Raw genomic sequence first — 20720 nt, 5'->3', positions numbered from 1 at the left:
CCATACATTGTGGGCACCCTGTATATTAAATATTAATACATTTAATAATCGTAATGTCTTCTACTTCCGATTTAGTCAGAAATGACCTTAACTTTTTGTGTTTAAATGCAACACCCTGCATATGTTATTGTTATAGGACGCAGAATAAATAACTATAAAATAAATGTTATATTTGTGTACATTCGAAAAATGATAAAATAATAAGTAGGTATAAAAAATAGCAAATCGCATTACCTTCGAATGACATGTTACTTGGATGTCGAAAAAAGGAGACATTACAATTATTAAAATTAATATTTGGTATATACAGGGTGTCCGTATTTCAAGCTCCAACATAGGGATCGCGGTTATTTGAAGAGAATCAATTTAGTTTATAAATTGGAGCAAATTTGCGTATTTTGGTACCCAATAATATGTAAATGTCTTCAGAGGTTGCCGAGATTACCGAAATTTTCAATTTTTAAACTACCAAATTTTTAAACTGAAACATTATTAAAGCACTTTTTTATGAGGAATTCAATATGTTACCGAAAAATTCAAGGCATTCTAAACTAGGAAGTGACAGTATTTCTTATGGCAGCCATATTGGATTTTAGAATGTTTGGATAACGTTCGTTTCTCTGCTTACAATGTTACATCTTTAAGATTCCGTCAAAATATGGAAAAACGGCTTTTGCGAAGAGTGCTTTGGAAAGAACATGCATTCTTTTGTTTAACAAATACACATCTTTGATAGTTTGTAGTAGGTGCTAAAATCCAATATGGCTGCCTTAACAAATAAACCGATACAACGAAATATCGAAGGATCCTCAGTATTACAATCACTTTTAACGACAATTTATTTTAATCTTACAAAATACATTTGCATCAAATTCATGTCTTGGGCTTTGAGATAATGCTCTTGGTTTTTTTCCCAACGATCTTGGTGCATAAATAACGATTTTGACATGTTTTGATCAAAATCCATGTGGTCCATAAAAATAGATCAAATTCATGTTTAGATCATTGAGATAATGCTCTTGATCTTTTTCCCAACGATCTTGGTGCATAAATAACGATTTTGACATGTTTTGATCAAAATCCACGTTTTCGCCAAAAATTCATCAAATTCATGTCTTGGGCATTGAGATAATGCGCTTAGTCTTTTCCCCAACGCTCTTGGTGCATAAATAACGATTTTGACATGTTTTGATCAAAATCCACGTGGTCGCCAAAAATGCATCAAATTCATGTCTTGGGCATTGAGATAATGCGCCTAGTCTTTTCCCAACGATCTTGGTGCATAAATAATGATTTTGACATGTTTTGATCAAAATCCACGTGGTCGCCAAAAATGCATAAAATTCATGTCTTGGGCATTGAGATAATGCGCGTTGTCTTTTTCCCAACGATCTTGGTGCATAATTAACGATTTTGACATATTTTGATCAAAATCCATGTGGCCTCAGAAAAATAATTTAACATTTTTGAATCACACACATGCGGTTATCAAACGTGCACGTTATCAACTCTTTCAGTATCAAGATAATGCGTTTGAAAGCTTTTACAACTCTAAATTCATGTGTAAAGAATAATTTTGGGTACATTTTGCTCTAAAACTTTTGACCGAGACCACAGAGAAGAGTTATATTGAATTGTTTACACATCTAAGAGTCATAGGGAATAATCTAGCGAAAGTCCGAACTCGATACATGACCTAGGGAATGAAATATGTTAATTTTTATTATATTGCGTTCGCAGTTTTTCCTGTTCCCGATTCACTCGAAGTCGTATAACTTTTGTTCCTGTTGAACCAGCTTCCTGAAAATCAATAGCGTCCGTTCTTAATGTCCAACGTCCCCGTATACCAAATTTCAACACAATCGGCCACTTTTAAAAAGAGTTAGAGCGCACACGGACGGACGGACGGACGGACGGACGACAATACAAAACTATAAAGGATCTGAGGATCCTTAATAAACAAATTATCTACTGCAACTTCCAAGTCTAGAGTCTAGATTCCTCTAAAAAAAGTGCTTTAATAATGTTTTAGTTTAAAACGTCTATACGTTTTGTCGTTTTCTAAATAGAAAGAAAAGTCAGTGAAAAGTTAGGGTTTTTCTCAAAAATTTCGGCAACCTATAAAGATCGACGATCAACCACTTTTTGTAGCCATTTGCGACCATTTTTATCTTTCGGAATCCTTCGATTTTTGAATTGATAAATCTTGAATACGTGCCTACAAGCACCATTGCCTTCGGGCGTTTTGAAATCCCACAATGACAAAAATAATCGCTCCTCGAACAATAAAATTTGTTAACCTATCCGTGATAATAAAACCTCCAGTTTGTCGGAAAAGGTCCATATTTTAATTTAGGAAACGGCATATCCTGATTGTTATCGAAACAATAGCGAAACCAACCAACTACCAATCATAAAAAGTGCATTGTGTTCCCAAAAAAGTGAAATTTGAGAAAGAGAAATTGAGCGGTGCCGGAAATCGATAAAAAATGTAGTAAATCCATTTAATTCAATTTCATTGAGAGCGACTAAAGTGCTGTAACTATACATAGGTACGAATAAATTAATTTTTAAATTACATTATCCGCTTGAGAGGCACTTATAATACAATTTGTCAACATTTTGTATAATCATACACCGCCACAATGAATTGCAAATAAAAAGCAGGAACAAGAGTAGCAAATTACGGTTATTAATTACATAATCATGCTAATTCGAATTGTATGTACCTAACCATTAAGGTCATATTAATTAACCTTTTTTCCGCAATCAGCCGTTCGCTAATCGAATTAGAAAAAAGTTGCGTACGGGTATTACGGAATAATTGAATCAAAAAACGAAAAAAGGTAAAACGGAAACTTCCAATTTTCGAGAGAACCACACAACAACAATCCACTCAAGAGAGGTAACCTTCACAAACCACAATTCTACAGAAATAGAGACATGTAATTTATTTAATTAAGCCTAATCGTTCAAGTCCGTGACTGCACTCTCTGTGTGTGCCCCAAAAAACTGTAAAAAAATCAAGTCGAAATGACTCTCTTCCTTCACCGATATGTCATTTACTCGCAACAGGTGTCTGCGACGTCTCTCCGCTCTTTATCTAAACGCGGCCGTCTCTGTCACTCGCGCCAAAAAAATAAATATATAAATAATAGTTTTTGGTGACGATGTCAACCACCCGCAACTTTGTCTCAGCATTGTCCCCGCAAAGACGAGAGAAATTATAACCGGCATCGTAAAGGATAATTGAGGTAAAACGAAAAAATAAAATGATCATCAATTATTTGGTTTTTAGGTACGCAATTGTTTTCGTTTTCAATTACATTAAATGTTGAAATTACGTCCGTAATTTAAAATTACATTAGTCCCTCTAGCGTTGAAGCAGGTACGGACTCTATAATTAGGTGTCAGTTGCTTTTCTCGTTCCTAATTATTTTCATAACCGCAATCGCGTTTCTTTCCTCTTCTTCTTCTTCTCTCAGTTGATTAGCATGAAAATTAAGTGATTGTTTAAACAATTTACGAGTGTGTGGTCCGGGCCGTCACTTTATTTCCCTTCATTTATCAAACATCGATCAAATTACCAATTATTAATAAGATAATAGTCGATTTTAAGATCTATAAAAGTAATTACACGAACGAACTACTGTTGAACCGACAGGATCGGTCGTGACGAGGCGCATTTTTTAAAAGGCTTGTCTTAATCGAATCTCGTAATTTTATCGATGTCGATTAATTGGCTGCCGGGTACGCATTTCTATTGTGATTGGTCGTATCGCGTTACCGTTTATTTTGAAGACCATTACGCACATCACATGCGTTTCAAATTAACGAAGACGACCGCAGGTTTCACCTGCAAATATTTCCGTTTTTCAAGGTAATGGCTTAATTAAGGTTTCGCGTGTGTAACCGGTAGCATAATTGGCGGTAATTTTTAAATAATTCCGAATTAATCTTACAGTCGAGTTATTGAAAAAAGTGTAGATTACGGCTTGATGCGTAATGATTCCTAGAAGCTACTAGCCTAGAATATACAAGGCGTGTAATATGGGATGCCATTTTTTAAGTAGAACACCGCATACCGGCAATAACATTTTAACATATGAGACTACCCAGAATTTAAAATGTGCCCAGTGCCCTTTCGTCACCAAGCATAAATCCACTTTCCCATAGTACACACAGTACTATTTTTTAGACATTTTCGAAATGTTAAACTAGTAGAGGTCCATACAAAACGAACATTTCCTGTAACGTGACGTTATCACCGGTATGCGTATAACCAAAGTGAACCCGTCTAAAAAAAAGCAATTTTTCTACAATTTTGGAAATATTTGTGTAGGAAATTTTGTAAAATATGCAGAAAGAATTTAAAATGTTTAAAGAATTTTGAAAATGCTTCAGAAAATGCTTCGGAAATATTGAAAATGTTGAAAGAATTTTTTATACGTTTTAGAAACATATAGAAAATTAAAAACAAAATTTTGGAAAAGTTTAAAAAAATTAAGAAATAATTCAGAAGTGATGGAAATGTACGGGAAATATTTGCGAAACATGTCTCAAGCTTTGGGATGTGCAGGAAATTTTGAAAGTGTATCGAAAGTGTGTAGGAATTTTCAAAATGTCTAGAACATTTTGGAAATGCTTCCCAAATTTGTAAATGATGGAAAAGTGTAGGAAAATATTAAAATGTTTCAGGAGTTGTCAGAGAGTCTTGTAAAAGTAAACGAAAATTTGACAATTCATATTTTAACATTTTTTTTAAATTTGTTAAAATTTTAAAAAATGTAAAAAAGAAATTTTGGAAATGTTTCCTACTGTGTTTCAATGTCTTGTGTACTCCTTAGATTTTTTGTGACATGTGAAAGACCTTTTCCCTTTGGAAATGATGCGCACCTGAGAACAAATTGTTAAGTTTTTTATTTCCCGATCGATATGGAGACAATATAAATATAATAGACAAAATTCTATTGAAAAAACATAACCACCTATGGTTTGTGTCATAACTAACTACATACATCTTAAGTAACTATGGAGGCCAATTCAAACTACGTCACCCTAGAGCATGAGTAGTATCACATAAGAATTTTTTTAAAGTGACCACCTCTTATCGCTCGGTATACACTGTATGTTTTGGACGGGAGTAAAATCCGTTACGCTAAGCGAGCCAAAGGCGAGCTCAGTATTATTAAAACGCATTTAAGTAACTATCACATTAAAATCGAAAGTTTATGATAACAAAATAAGTTTTGTTAATTATACGCGAATATTAAGAAGGCAAGGACAATGACGTTGGTTCGAACCCGAGCGCCCGCGTTTTTTTTCTATACCACATAAATTAAAAAAAAAGAAAAACTGCATGACTATAAACTATAGAGAGTGTCTAACAACAAACTAAGTTAATGAGAAGCTATACTCGTAATGCCAATGTATTTTTAGAAAATTTGTATAGGTAAACAATGCAATGTTTAACTCTTCATTTCTGCCTCAGGTATGGTTTCAAAATCGCAGAGCAAAGTGGAGGAAACAAGAAAAAGTAGGCCCACAAGCCCATCCCTACACACACTACTTAACACCAACAGCAGGTGGTCCAGCGCCGTCGGTCATCCCACCAACCCTTCCGAATCCCTTCAACATTCCCTTCGGATTACGTAAACCATTCGACTCCCTCAGCTTCCGTTATCCACCCCAAGTACTTCCGGGATACCTAACGGCAACACCGTCGCCCTACCATCGAGGTCCGCCCTCGCTTCTACCGCCCTCCGTCGGTCTCTACCCCTCCGCAAGTTCCTTCCAAACGCTACTGGCGAACATATCGGCCGCGCAAAGACCGAAACTTCCGACGCCGGAGTTCACCGCTTCCCCGCCGCTGTCGCCGAACTCTTCCGGCGCGACGTCGTCGCCGCCCGAGGTCGACCGACGAAGTTCCAGCATCGCCGCCCTGCGACTTAAAGCTCGGGAACACGAACTCAGACTGGAGATGCTTAGACAAAACGGGGATCTAATTAGTTAGAATTTAATTTTGTAGGTAATCGTAATGTTTGTTTTTTCATCGCTATTATTTTCTGATGTAAAACTGTGATGTAAATCTTTTAATTCTTCTTAAATTGTCCGAGTATAATAATAATTATTATATGTATGTATATTTATTAGTAATTACGTACGACTGCGTTTGTCCGTCCAAAAATGTATGCAAATAAAGTCTTATTATTTTGTACTACCGCCTTTTTATTACGGCAGTCGGTCAATCAAGGTATTACACGCATCATAAATGCAAATAGAATCTAATTAAAGGATTTTATAGCGACCGTAATAATTCAATTCAATGCAAAGTAGCGAGTTTATTGTTTATAATTATTTACGAGGCGAGATAATTAAAATTGCGAGCGCACTTAATTACGTTGCTCGTGATAAAACTGATCTTGAGGAGATAGCGGAGAAATTACTTGGGCGAGGCTGCACATCAACTGGAAATGGGCAGAGATGCGAATCATCTTATGAGGGTAGGTGGAGAATTAACGGCAAGACTTAAAAGGAAGACGAAACAGGGTGTCCCAAGTAATTGGCACCTTCTATAATGGAATTCACATCCAGATGGCAGTGTATTGGTATACAGCGTTGCCAATTCTATTGCCAATGTCAGTTTTGCTAATTGGTTACTGTTGGATAAGTAGACACTAACTGCTTGCATTTGCAATTTAGCACTTCGCCGTTTTTGAATTTTACCACACATGCGGCCCTCGATGTAACACAAACGTCTGCGACTTTGACTTTGGCAACATTGTAGTTATTCTCGCATATTGAGATATCTCTATAACGCTGCGATCTAAATGTGAATTCCACTTATAGTAATGCAGTTACAAGAAAATATTCCAAAAAATGCTCGTTTAATTGGAATTGAAAAGAGGCCCCACTTTCAAATCTTTGAATTCATCCCCTTGCAGTCTTTATACAAGTTGGATACCATTGCAGGCTCTAAATTAGTACTTAGCCATATGTACTCGCAATACTTCCAAATATGTTAAATGTGCACAGTGTGATTTTGAAACACATCACCGCCATGTCCTGAAACGGCATCTCTTAACTCACAAAACCTCAAAGGATTTAAAATGTGCACACTGTAATAGAACTGTTAGGCAATGTCATTGTCAATAGGTATACAGTGCGTTCGAGATAAGAGGGTCACCTCAATATCTCTTTTATTTGACGAGATATGAAAAATTTTTCAAAATTTTATGTGACATTATGATCTATCCGATCGCAAATTCAGACATCCGGCATCACTTCCGGTTTAACCGGAAATCGATGCAGCTATTGTTTTTCAAATGCAATGCCTATGTTTTTACAATTGAAAAGAGCAATCAATTTGCTGTAAGTAGTAGAGAGGCCCTTGCGCCGCCATCTTGGATTTTGTGACGTCAGCTGACCTTGGGTTTTTCCCAAGGTCATGGGTTTTTCCCAAGGTCGTGGGTTTTTCCCAAGGTCATGGGTTTTTCCCAAGGTCGTGGGTTTTTCCCTGACCTTGGGTTTTTCCCAAGGTCGTGGCTTTGGGTTTTCCCAAGGTCGTGGCTTTGGGTTTTTCCCAAGGTCATGGCTTTGGGTTTTCCCAAGGTCGTGGTTTTGGGTTTTTCCCAATGTCGTGGCTTTGGGTTTTTCCCAAGGTCGTGGTCTTGGGGTTTTTCCCAAGATCGTGACTTTGGTACAGGATCATGGTCTTGGATCCTGGGGCAGGGTTGTGATTATGGATTCTGGATCAAGGTCGTGGTCTTGGATGCTGAGTTGAGATTGTGTGATTTGGATTCTGGGATTTGAGTTGGACTAAAATTGTGCTCTGGGATTTTCCTAGCGAATTTAAAAGAGAGAAGTGTAGAGAAAAATAAGAGATGTTGTATTACAAACCTAATCTAAGTACATACTCTTAGAAAATGGTAATCCATACATTTCAAATTTTAAAAAGAAGAAGAAGAGGAAAAAGCAAAGCGAGAAGCAAGCAAAACAAGAAAATATTTGTGTACTTACTTTTTCTTAGTTTTTGTTTGAAAATCCTTGTTTTTTTCCAAGTTTATCCACACACACACACACACACCCTAACATATAAGAAAGAGAGATGCACAGATTAGCACTGTATAATTACGTAAACTGCAGTAGATTATGCGAGGCTAATAAAACTTGTAACAATACGTTAGGTGATGTTAATGAGTCGTTAGTCAAATACTAACTGAAATTAGAGCGTACATTTCTTATTTGGGTATTTCCCTCAAGTCATGGCCTTGGACTATGAACTTGTCGTAGCATTGGGTTTTTCCCAAGGTCATGGTCTTGGACTTTGACCTCCCCAAGGTCATGGTCTTGGACTTTGACCTCGAGTTTTTCCAAGGTCGTGGTCTTGGACTTTGACCTCGAGTTTTTCCAGGGTCGTGGTCACGTAGTCGACCGCTATATGCTTTAAACCAACTTACTTATCAAATGTATTTAAGATATCCACACTCAACGGGGGTTGCACGAGGTCACTACTAAGAAGCTGTATCAATCTAGTTGGTAATAATCGATGTTAATTTCTCAACTACTGTCGCTTACTAAGCGAGATAAGAAAGGAATTGAAAAAATGCAATTAAGAAGGTGTAGTTGGAAAAACAAATTAAGCTGTGCTAGTGAAAGTCTTTGTGTAATGACGGTAATACGGTGGAACTCGACGACAAATTATTCAAAACGCTGCTAATTGTAAACGATCAGAAGGCCAAAATAAATTCTCATTACCCACAATGTGTATTTTAAATATTTTTGCACGTTCACTATTGAAACTAGGAAAATTACTAGATTTTAGTTAACAGGCCGAAATTCGTTTTATTTTTCCACGTAAATAGTCTATTGAGTTACAGAACTTTTAACGAAAACTACACTTTTGTACTCGGACTCTTATTAACCGTACCTACTGGTTGCCTTTAAATACATAAACAATGATTTTTTACGAATAGAAATAAAAGTCAAAATTGCTCATAACCGAAAACTCTTGCTAACGGACTTCAACTAAATTACACATACAAAATTTAAAAGCTTTCAAGCTCAAAGGAAATTTAGTTTTTAAAAACGTGTACCTACTGTCTTTATTGTGCATTTATATGTTTTCAGTTCATTTGATAGCATATACAATCACAAACATTTTAAAGACAAAATACGAAAGCAAAACAAAATGATTCAGGGTTTGCTCTGCCTTTAATAAAAATCTTCGAGTTTAATTTTATAGATTCATAAAAAAGATTAGGAAGATATTCGAAATAATACGTTTCAGAACTTGTAACGTATAAGTGCCATCGAAATCATTGCGTATGTTGAGAGTTTATTAACTCATAAAGATCATCATCATCATGTAAGTGATATCCAAGCTCATATAGATTCCAATTAAAAAAATTACATTATCAACAATTTTATTTAGAGGAAATAACATTAAGATAATACATATACCTCTTTTTTGCGATATTGTACTTTCAATAACATAATTAATAAAAAACAATTACAAAGGAATAGTCAATATTTAACATTCTGCTTACAAGTTGAAAGTAAAAAAAAGTGATTGTTGTGATTCAAGTTTGTTACGGTAATTATACACCTAATTGCTTACTGTTATTTAATTTGTAGGTAGTAGGGTAGTGTCAATATAAAAGAAAAGAGCATACTTGTCTGTTTATGTAATTTGGTTTTTATCATTATATACGGTTATAATGGAAGACCTAGTACGCCTATTGAATTTATCTGTAAGTGTAAAAAATTTGGAAAAATTAAACGAAAAATACAATTTAAATATTGAAGAGTTGTCAATCTGTTATAGTGCCATAAATCAATTGAGTGCGTCCTTTTTTGACCGAAATTCGTTTTGTAGTTGAAATTTTTTCAACTTTTTCGAATATTCAAAGAAATTGTTGATGGAATAAAATTAAAACACAAAAATTTTGATTAGAAGTTATGTGATGGTCTGTTTTCATAAAAGTCAAGTAGTTTGAATTATATAAAAATGAGGAGATGAGGAACAAAATGTTAATTTTCGCTAAGTTCAAATTTTTATTAAATTTTAAAAGCGATTGCTGTTTTCTGATATGAAACTTTTATATGTATTTATGGAAGATAGCACGTGCGTGGTATATGTTTCAAGATAGAACTTGCAAAAAAAAATCCAGTTTAATTTTATTTAATTAATTTGTTCAATCGTCTTAGTTTTTTCTTGTAGCCAAGTAGTGGGTAATGATCCTGTACCATTTCCACAGAACTTGCAAATTTTTGTTACGAGTTTTGTAAATCGAGACAATCACAAAAATTCACGGTATTGCGAACGAGTATTGTAATAAAACGAGTACGTAATAGGCTTCTCTTCAAGATACACTTCAGCCACGTCCTACAAGCATATTAATCGGATATTTTGCTCGGGGCTATATGCCCGGAGCGATATTCTGATTGTAAACCGAAACGTAGTAGTCTTGAATGTTTGTGAAAAACTGGGTATCAAGTTTATCTACTTACCAAAGTTTTGTACGATACGCGCGAAAATCGTTGTGTAGTTGTAATTTTTTTCAACTTTTTCGAATATTCAAAATTGTTGATGAAATAAAATTAAAACACAAAAGTTTTGATTTGAAGTTATGTGATGGTCTTTTTTCAGAAAAGTAGAGTAGTTTGAATTATATAAAAAAATGAGGAGATGAGGTACAAAATGTTAATTTTCGCTAAGTTCAAATTATTATTCAATTTTAAAAGCGATTGCTGTTTTCTGATATTGAACTTTTATATGTATTTATGGAAGATAGCACGTGTGTGGTATATGTTTCAAGATAGAGATTGTAAAAAAAAAATCGAATTTAATTTTATTTAATTAACTTGTTCAATTTTCTTAGTTTTTTCTTATAGCCAAGTAGTGGGTAATGATCCTGTACCATTTCCTCAGAACTTGCAAATTTTTGTTACGAGTTTTTGGATGTTTTGTAAATCGAGACAATCAGAAAATTCAAAGTAAAGACAGAGATTTTAATTAACCTTTTTTTATCGACATAAAATTAAACTTGAACAATAAAAGATTGTTTATACCCCTCGTTAAATCTGTTTATTATATATACATGACCAATTGTAAATTAAGTCCCTATATCTACTATAATACTGTCTATAACAATCAGACATACTAACAATATTTATACAAATCCTTTCGTATAAGTTTAAGTAATTAAAACTAACATCTACAAAATAACTATTATTAAACAACTCAATATCTATATCATCCTTAATTTTATTTAAACTACCTATTAGAGTATCTACAAGTTCTTGACTGGAAATTAAATAACTATTTATGTCTCTCACTCGTTTAACTAACTCTGCGTCCGTTTCTTTTTCAAGATGTAGTAGGTCTCTACCGAGATCATTTAGCTTCTTCTTTTTCCACGACAATTCCGTTTGGATATCGATTGGTAAATTAATCCATTCAGAAGGTCTCCGCAGCATTTTTTTAGCACACAAATTGTACAACGTGTCATTTGGTACGGGAACGACGGCACGTTCTAGCATTGTATCTATGCTACACCAAAAAGATTGACATTTGAAGACAAAGTTTTCAAAAAAGGACGCACTCAATTGATTTATGGCACTATAACACATTGACAACTCTTCAATATTTAAATTGTATTTTTCGTTTAATTTTTCCAGATTTTTTACACTTACAGATAAATTCAATAGGCGTACTAGGTCTTCCATTATAACCGTATATAATGATAAAAACCAAATTACATAAACAGACAAGTATGCTCTTTTCTTTATATTGACACTACCCTACTACCTACAAATTAAATAACAGTAAGCAATTAGGTGTATAATTACCGTAACAAACTTGAATCACAACAATCACTTTTTTTTACTTTCAACTTGTAAGCAGAATGTTAAATATTGACTATTCCTTTGTAATTGTTTTTTATTAATTATGTTATTGAAAGTACAATATCGCAAAAAAGAGGTATATGTATTATCTTAATGTTATTTCCTCTAAATAAAATTGTTGATAATGTAATTTTTTTAATTGGAATCTATATGAGCTTGGACATCACTTACATGATGATGATGATCTTTATGAGTTAATAAACTCTCAACATACGCAATGATTTCGATGGCACTTATACGTTACAAGTTCTGAAACGTATTATTTCGAATATCTTCCTAATCTTTTTTTATGAATCTATAAAATTAAACTCGAAGATTTTTATTAAAGGCAGAGCAAACCCTGAATCATTTTGTTTTGCTTTCGTATTTTGTCTTTAAAATGTTTGTGATTGTATATGCTATCAAATGAACTGAAAACATATAAATGCACAATAAAGACAGTAGGTACACGTTTTAAAAACTAAATTTCCTTTGAGCTTGAAAGCTTTTAAATTTTGTATGTGTAATTTAGTTGAAGTCCGTTAGCAAGAGTTTTCGGTTATGAGCAATTTTGACTTTTATTTCTATTCGTAAAAAATCATTGTTTATGTATTTAAAGGCAACCAGTAGGTACGGTTAATAAGAGTCCGAGTACAAAAGTGTAGTTTTTCGTTAAAAGTTCTGTAACTCAATAGACTATTTACGTGAAAAAATAAAACGAATTTCGGCCTGTTAACTAAAATCTAGTAATTTTCCTAGTTTCAATAGTGAACGTGCAAAAATATTTAAAATACACATTGTGGGTAATGAGAATTTATTTTGGCCTTCTGATCGTTTACAATTAGCAGCGTTTTGAATAATTTGTCGTCGAGTTCCACCGTATTACCGTCATTACACAAAGACTTTCACTAGCACAGCTTAATTTGTTTTTCCAACTACACCTTCTTAATTGCATTTTTTCAATTCCTTTCTTATCTCGCTTAGTAAGCGACAGTAGTTGAGAAATTAACATCGATTATTACCAACTAGATTGATACAGCTTCTTAGTAGTGACCTCGTGCAACCCCCGTTGAGTGTGGATATCTTAAATGCATTTGATAAGTAAGTTGGTTTAAAGCATATAGCGGTCGACTACGTGACCACGACCCTGGAAAAACTCGAGGTCAAAGTCCAAGACCACGACCTTGTAAAAACTCGAGGTCAAAGTCCAAGACCATGACCTTGGGGAGGTCAAAGTCCAAGACCATGACCTTGGGAAAAACCCAATGCTACGACAAGTTCATAGTCCAAGGCCATGACTTGAGGGAAATACCCAAATAAGAAATGTACGCTCTAATTTCAGTTAGTATTTGACTAACGACTCATTAACATCACCTAACGTATTGTTACAAGTTTTATTAGCCTCGCATAATCTACTGCAGTTTACGTAATTATACAGTGCTAATCTGTGCATCTCTCTTTCTTATATGTTAGGGTGTGTGTGTGTGTGATAAACTTGGAAAAAACAAGGATTTTCAAACAAAAACTAAGAAAAAGTAAGTACACAAATATTTTCTTGTTTTGCTTGCTTCTCGCTTTGCTTTTTCCTCTTCTTCTTCTTTGTAAAATTTGAAATGTATGGATTACCATTTTCTAAGAGTATGTACTTAGATTAGGTTTGTAATACAACATCTCTTATTTTTCTCTACACCTCTCTCTTTTAAATTCGCTAGGAAAATCCCAGAGCACAATTTTAGTCCAACTCAAATCCCAGAATCCAAATCACACAATCTCAACTCAGCATCCAAGACCACGACCTTGATCCAGAATCCATAATCACAACCCTGCCCCAGGATCCAAGACCATGATCCTGTACCAAAGTCACGATCTTGGGAAAAACCCCAAGACCACGACCTTGGGAAAAACCCAAAGCCACGACATTGGGAAAAACCCAAAACCACGACCTTGGGAAAACCCAAAGCCATGACCTTGGGAAAAACCCAAAGCCACGACCTTGGGAAAAACCCAAAGCCACGACCTTGGGAAAAACCCAAGGTCAGGGAAAAACCCACGACCTTGGGAAAAACCCATGACCTTGGGAAAAACCCACGACCTTGGGAAAAACCCATGACCTTGGGAAAAACCCAAGGTCAGCTGACGTCACAAAATCCAAGATGGCGGCGCAGGGGCCTCTCTACTACTGTTGGGTATTCAACTTAATACTGGAACACCATCATTGTCGTATCCACTTGACACTCATACCATAGTTTGTGCTGATTTGTGTGCTAATATTCACATTTTGTGCGCCTTTTTTGTCGGAGTAATTCAAAATGTATAAAAGGGGCGCCAACTTAACGTAACACCCCTTACACTCGGAGCCACTTGAAACCTGAAATTTGGGCAATAATCGATTTAAGTCCTCAGGGGACCATTCTTGTTTGCTGTACCTATATCCCGCCCAACTCTGATGTTGCTGTCTATGAATCCCACATAACGTCTGTGGAATCAGCTCTTGATAAATTCCCGGAAGCCAGAGTTATACTGTTAGGAGATTATAACCTGACTAACACCACTTGGGATAGCGACGAGGAAGATGGACACCTTACTACTTTTTGTAATCGCAACCGCATTTCAGAGCTTATATGTGACGCATTCAACCTGTTCGGCTTCCATCAATTCAACTCAATCAACAACCGGGTGAATGACAATATCCTTGATCTAGTCTTTTCTAACTGTGATACTTCCGTTTCTAACTGTGATATTAATTTAGTTAACTGTGATTCCTACCACCCAGCACTTAGTGTAGCGCTTCACACCCACCAAGGTTTCTTCAAGTGTGATGACTCGAATCAACAACCAGTCTACAAATTCAATTTCTCGAAGGCTCCTTATGATCAAATCAATGACTACATTCGTTCCGTGGACTGGCATTCACTATTTTTCAATGGAGATTTGGAATCAAATGTTGAAAACTTTTACACAGTCATCTACGACATTTTAAATGTATGTGTTCCAAAAATTAAATGTTTTAAATCAACGTACCCGCCATGGTTTAGTAGTAAACTACATAAGCTGATTAGGGATAAGAAGCTTGCCCACAAAACATATAAAGCATCTAAGAGCAACATCGATTATCAAGTTTTTACCGAGTTGCGAACTCAGTGTAAATCCTTGACCACACAGTGCTATGACACCTTTATTAAAACCTGTGAAGAAAATGTTACTTTAAATCCGAAGTCGTTCTGGAAATTTTATCATAATATGAACAAAACTTCTATTATCCCTCCTTTGATGATAAAAGATGATGAGTCCACATCTGACCGTCGTGAAATTGCCAATCATTTTGCCAAACACTTTTCTACAGCTTTTGTGGAGGGCCGCATTCACGAAAATTCGTTCTCCACGACCAGTGAAATCGCGCTCGCTCAGTTCAAAATAACGGCTGAGGAGGTTTTTGGCGGTCTATCAGCTATTGATGAATTTGGAAGCACAGGACCGGATGAAATTCCACCAAAATTTCTCAAGAACTGTGCTCAATCAATATTCCGACCATTGTTCCTTTTATTTTCATCTTCGTTGGAGAAAAGTGTTTTTCCGAGTGCCTGGAAGAATTTGAAAATTACACCGATTTTCAAGAATGGAATCAAGCCCGATTACAATAACTACAGACCAATATCCATCCAGTCGGCTATACCGAAACTTTTCGAATCCATAGTTGTCCGGCAGTTCACCCAGGCCTTCTCGCAAGTGTTATCGGTTAATCAACATGGTTTTACAAAAGGAAGATCCGTGGAAACAAACCTGTTTCTATACTTGAACCGGATTTTTGGTTCTCTTGATCAAGGTATTGAAGTGCACTCGATCTACACAGATTTTTCCAAAGCATTTGACCGGGTTAATCACAAATTGCTGATATTCAAGCTAAAAAAGTACGGTCTAGGTAACCAAGCAGTGAAATGGTTGGAAAGCTACTTAGCTGGTCGTAATGCACGAGTCCAAATCGATGACACTTTGTCGGATCTCATTGACATCAAATCTGGAGTTCCGCAAGGGACACATTTCGGCCCGCCTTTGTTCCTGGCATACGTCAACGACATATCTTCGATATTCTCCTCAAATCATGCCCTTTTTGCTGACGATCTTAAGCTCGACTACAGACCTATCGAGAACACCCTGGATGTGCTGATCCTTCAACAAGATTTGGTACAACTTGAAATATGGGTATTAGATAATGATTTGCAACTGAACTTAACCAAATGTTGTTCAATTTGTTTTTCGAAGAAATCATCGCCTTCTGTTCCGCTCTACCATCTTTGTGGTCAAGAACTTCAACATATGGGCATCATCAAGGACCTGGGGGTAGTACTTGACACAAAATTGAATTTCCAGCATCACTACGATCATGTTATTTCGAAGGCTAGCAAAATGGTTGGGCTCATTCGTCGCCAATGTAAGGATTTCTTCAACATAACCGCACTGAGGACTTTATACTTCTCCCTGGTTAGGTCGCATCTGGACTATTGCTGCACGATCTGGTCACCATACTACTTAACTCACGTCAATCGGTTGGAAAAGATACAGAACAATTTTCTTCGCCTTATAAAGTACAAATTCCTTCTTCATGGAATCATTTTGGATCGCACTGAAAATGTCCGACTTTACTTGGGAATACTGACTCTTAAACAGAGGAGAAATTTACTTACCGCATGTTTTGGTTTCAAACTACTAAATGGTCACCTAAACTGTCCGGATATTTTATCCACTATTAATTTAAACGTACCGATTTGTTCGTTCGGCTCGACTTCTACATGCACGACAATGCCGAACGCTATACTTCCAAAACAGCCCTTTAAACCGCATGGTTGACCTGATCAACAGCTTACATCTGAAAATCGATTTCTTCGGACTGCCACTAGCCGCCTTCAAACGTACTGGGAATTCACTGTTGATCCAATAAACAAGTTTTTCGCTATCTCTCCTACACGTCGATCTTGTCCTTCGTTTTATTGATTTATGTTGTGTATTTTATTGTGTATCACTATAATTTTAATTTGTATGCAAAATGCCTTGTAGCGTTAATAAAATTATTATTATTATTATTATTATAACCTATGTCATAGTTTTGTGCCTATTTTGTGCTGATTTGTGGGCCAATGTCCGAGTGTTGTGCGCCTTCCGTTTCAGAGACAATCAAAATGTTCAGTTTGGGGTCCACCTTAATCTATACACACCATCATGCTCGTCTCAACATGACACCAACTCCATAGTTTTGTGCTTATTTTGTACTGATTTGTGCGCCTTTTTTAGTTTTTCAAGACTCAGTGTGCTTTTGTATAAAGTATCAATTCTTCAAAGTTGAAATTCCGAAAAACGAAGGAAAGCTTAATATGGTATAGTGGGCTCTTTCTCATAAAACAGCCGCTATTTACAACATTTACAAAGTTGGAAGATAATTTATTTTGGCGCCTTAAATTCTAGTTCATGGTACTCTAATGAAAGGTCTCAATGAAAGGAATTAATTTCTACCAACCATAGTCCTCCTCCTCGACCTCTTATCGTGATTGGGTATATTCCATTATACCTCAAGAACGGATTGTCGGAAGGAGGTACTCACAAAGGGCGATTGAGACGTCTGCAAGAAATATATCTATTGGTGATGTCAAAACAAAAGCGATTTCCGTTTAAAAAATGCGCTTTATCTGCACAAGAGTTGTGCACAATTTTTTAGATTGGTTCGCTAGAGAACGACGTGTACGGTTGATATACAGAAGAAGGGTAATAAACCTAAAATTACCACTTATGACTTACGGACTTATGTGCAACAGAATTCATTAACTGTACGTCGTGATAATACTGGTAGACCGCAGTTTTCCCTAGAACAGTGACAAAATTATTGGTTTTATTTTATATTGATAAGACATTTAAGTGATACAATTTTGCAGATGCGTTGTTTATGTTCAATTTCTTTATCTTTAGAGTAAAAGTTAATTTATTTGGACAATGTGTTTTTAAAATACGGCGAAAACAGTGTAGGTTGAGAAAAAGTAGAGGTGGTTTTCGTTAACGCTTGTTTATAAAATGCTGTTACAGAAGAATCGAGCAGGACGATCATCGAACTCTTTTACATTCTCAGTGTTGCCGGCATTGGAGTTCCCCTCACAATTTTTAAAAGTGATTGTAAAAATAAAGCAATTAAATAAGCTAATTAATTAATTGATTTATTAAATACTCGATTATAGGAAATGGCGACTCCTTAAAGGAAAATATTCAGCTAAAGGTGGTGCTTCTTGTAAATTCTTGGAAAGAGTAAAAAATTGTTTTGTGTTGTTTTATACCAATAAAAAGGCAAAACCGAAAGAATAAATCGGCGGAAAGGGTATTATTTGTCTTCTTCGTACTTAGGTCAACAAATGGGTGCACATTAACTTGATCTACAAAAGGCGGCTGTCCACTAAACGTTACTAATTTAGGTTTAGTTTTATCCCTATGATTAAGTTGTAATTCTTTTTCGTTTATACAAATGTAGCCCTGATCTAAATATTTGAACGACATGGGATGCCTTTATAACATGGATGCGGGTGCGGGTACAAACATTGTAGTGATCTTTCTTCAACTCGGTTTTGTTCAGTGTAGTCGCATAGCGATTGTCAAATTTTAATTTTCCTCGCTCATTTAATTAGTTCATCAAACTGTTTTTTTCACGGAAGTTCATACTCGATAATTGCTAGGATTTTAGTGTCTGTACATGGCGCGGCGTCCGAAATTCAAGGGTGACCAGTGACATCTCGCAAACCGTAATGGATACGAAGTCGGTTAAATGGAGGCAAATGTGGACATTTTTCAGTCGAATATAACTTTGCTTAAAAATTGGAGGATTTCCGAATACTTTCTCATTACAATTTTTTCTCCTCTACCAGCTGGCAGTATGATATTTTTAGTTGATGTTTCGGTTTTTTTTGGGGCAGTCATCACTTCATTTTATAGGTAATTGTGGAACTGTCACATGACACTTGCGCGAAAGTGAGGTTAATTCGGTATCTATATTTTGACCTGTAAACTTCGGCAGTTGGCCCGAAGTGCAACGATTAGGTTCGCGTTCACGTTTGGGTTGGCGTTCACGGTGGGTTCGCGTTCGAGTTTGGGTTCTCGTTCACGTTTGGGTTGGCGTGTGTCGTTTGGGTTAATGTTCACGTTTGGGTTGCATTGGCGTTTAGACTAGAAAGTATTACATTACCCATCATGGGATGCAGGTAAATCGCTATGTTTAAGCATCTGGGTGAATGACGATAGCACTTGTTTTTAAAGTTGGTCTTTTCATTTTTACATGCCGTGTACGCGAACATAACCTGAACGCGAACCCAAACGTGAACACGAACTTAAACGCAGCACCCCGGGCCAACTGCCGAAGTACATGGCCAAAATAGCGATACCTCATACACGTATCTGCAAATATGACTCTCGCGCAAGTCTGGCGCGTCATGTGACTGTCTGACTCAGGTGAACCTTTCACTACTGATATACAAGGGGTCCCATGAATATTGAATATCTTGATGATGATTTTTTTGGTTCGGCCATTCAGTCGTGACAAAAAATGCTTCATGTGTCCGAATTTAACCAATTTCGTCGCTGCCAGAATCACGAGGTTATTGACTGGTTATTGTATACAGTGCGTTTATCTTACATTGGAAGATATTATGATTATGCATGCAATAATGGTGTTTCTCTATGTTCCATTAAAACCCAAAACCCATCAACCTATAGGATATGTGCAACTATACACACGTATTGAAAATTTGTGTCACAACTGAACCAGCTTTTAATTATTTTTAGGTTATGTACGTTGAAATGGAAGGTATTGGTTCATCAGTATACTGGACTGCGAGTAAATCGCGGACTCGTCTTGCACTGTTGTGGCGTTGAATGAAAAATTCATTCAACGGTTGTGACCTTATATCAAGTTGACTAACTTATTGTTTACTCCGAACCTTCGAAGTACAGTCAGATAACTTTGAAAAACCCTAACTGGAAGTCGTAGGTTCTATGATAGTAACAATTAAAAAATTTGAGATTATACTAATTAAAGAACATTTTGGCCTTTTTCCACGACGGTACTACCTATACTCTCGTCTTCACAGATATTTATTGCGATTTGTATACTCGAGTAAATGGTTTTTGGAAATACTGGCGTTGATTGATTTGTAAATGTAAATTCAAACTTCTTCGGATTCGCTAAGGTGTACGTACAACCATATTTCTAGTTGCTGTGCCCGAAATAATGGAATATAAATAATAACAGAACGGTTAAAGTCAATAGTTTTTAACGAGTGTAGTTTACAGTGCGAGGAAGAGAAAACCGCAAAACAATAGCAGGTAACAAGCAAGGTCTGATTTGCAAACAATGGATGTGCTGAATTGTTCGAAAATAAATCTATCTATCGGAAGACATCTGAACTACGAATGAGATGCTCACTTTAGTATAATTACCGCAAACATTCCAAAAGAGAAGTCCACCCAAAAAATGTTTAGATACTTCATTCGAACGTTTCGTCCACCGACATTTCTAATATTTCTTAATTAACCATATAATCACGGCGCAATGGTCGTAAAAATGCGTCTGATATCACGTTAATATGGTAAATTAACGAAGAAAACCTCAGTCTGTCAGAAGCTGACACCTACGATTCGATTCAGCTGTTCGTGGGGTGTCCTGCTGGGGCAGACACATTCATTCGCGCACTAAACTAACAGGATCCTTTATAAATAAAATTCTTAATCTTCCTTTCCTATAAACTTGCATTATTATTGTCACCTTACTTGATCACTTTTGCGTAAATATTTTTCATGTACACTGC

At 35.9% G+C, this 20720-nt stretch overlaps 2 protein-coding genes and 1 long non-coding RNA gene across 7 annotated transcripts in view; 1 reads left to right on the top strand and 2 right to left on the bottom strand.

The window, feature by feature from the left end:
• LOC116170208 (homeobox protein aristaless-like) overlaps positions 1-6217 on the top strand; it is a 76749-nt gene extending 70532 nt beyond the window's left edge. The window contains exon 4 of the mRNA XM_031486438.1: positions 5492-6217. Within this exon, the coding sequence (XP_031342298.1) occupies positions 5492-6013 (522 nt within the window). The 3' untranslated portion in view covers positions 6014-6217. The remainder of the gene's footprint in view (positions 1-5491) is intronic.
• LOC116170205 (zinc finger protein chinmo-like) overlaps positions 1-20720 on the bottom strand; it is a 301795-nt gene that overhangs the window by 199473 nt on the left and 81602 nt on the right. The window lies entirely within an intron of this gene.
• LOC116170213 lies at positions 14162-16648 on the bottom strand. Of its 2 annotated transcripts, XR_004145190.1 has the most exons (6): positions 16572-16648; positions 15841-16510; positions 15526-15789; positions 14911-15470; positions 14316-14855; positions 14163-14257 (listed from the first exon to the last, which is right to left on the bottom strand). It is a non-coding gene; the product is annotated as an uncharacterized LOC116170213 (long non-coding RNA). The 2 variants fall into 2 exon arrangements; XR_004145189.1 differs by having other exon boundaries at positions 14162-14257; positions 15841-16641.

This window comes from Photinus pyralis, unplaced genomic scaffold (genome assembly GCF_008802855.1).
Source record: "Photinus pyralis isolate 1611_PpyrPB1 unplaced genomic scaffold, Ppyr1.3 Ppyr1.4_LG5, whole genome shotgun sequence".
NCBI lineage: Eukaryota > Metazoa > Arthropoda > Insecta > Coleoptera > Lampyridae > Photinus > Photinus pyralis.
This window is presented reverse-complemented; position numbering and strand designations above follow the sequence as displayed.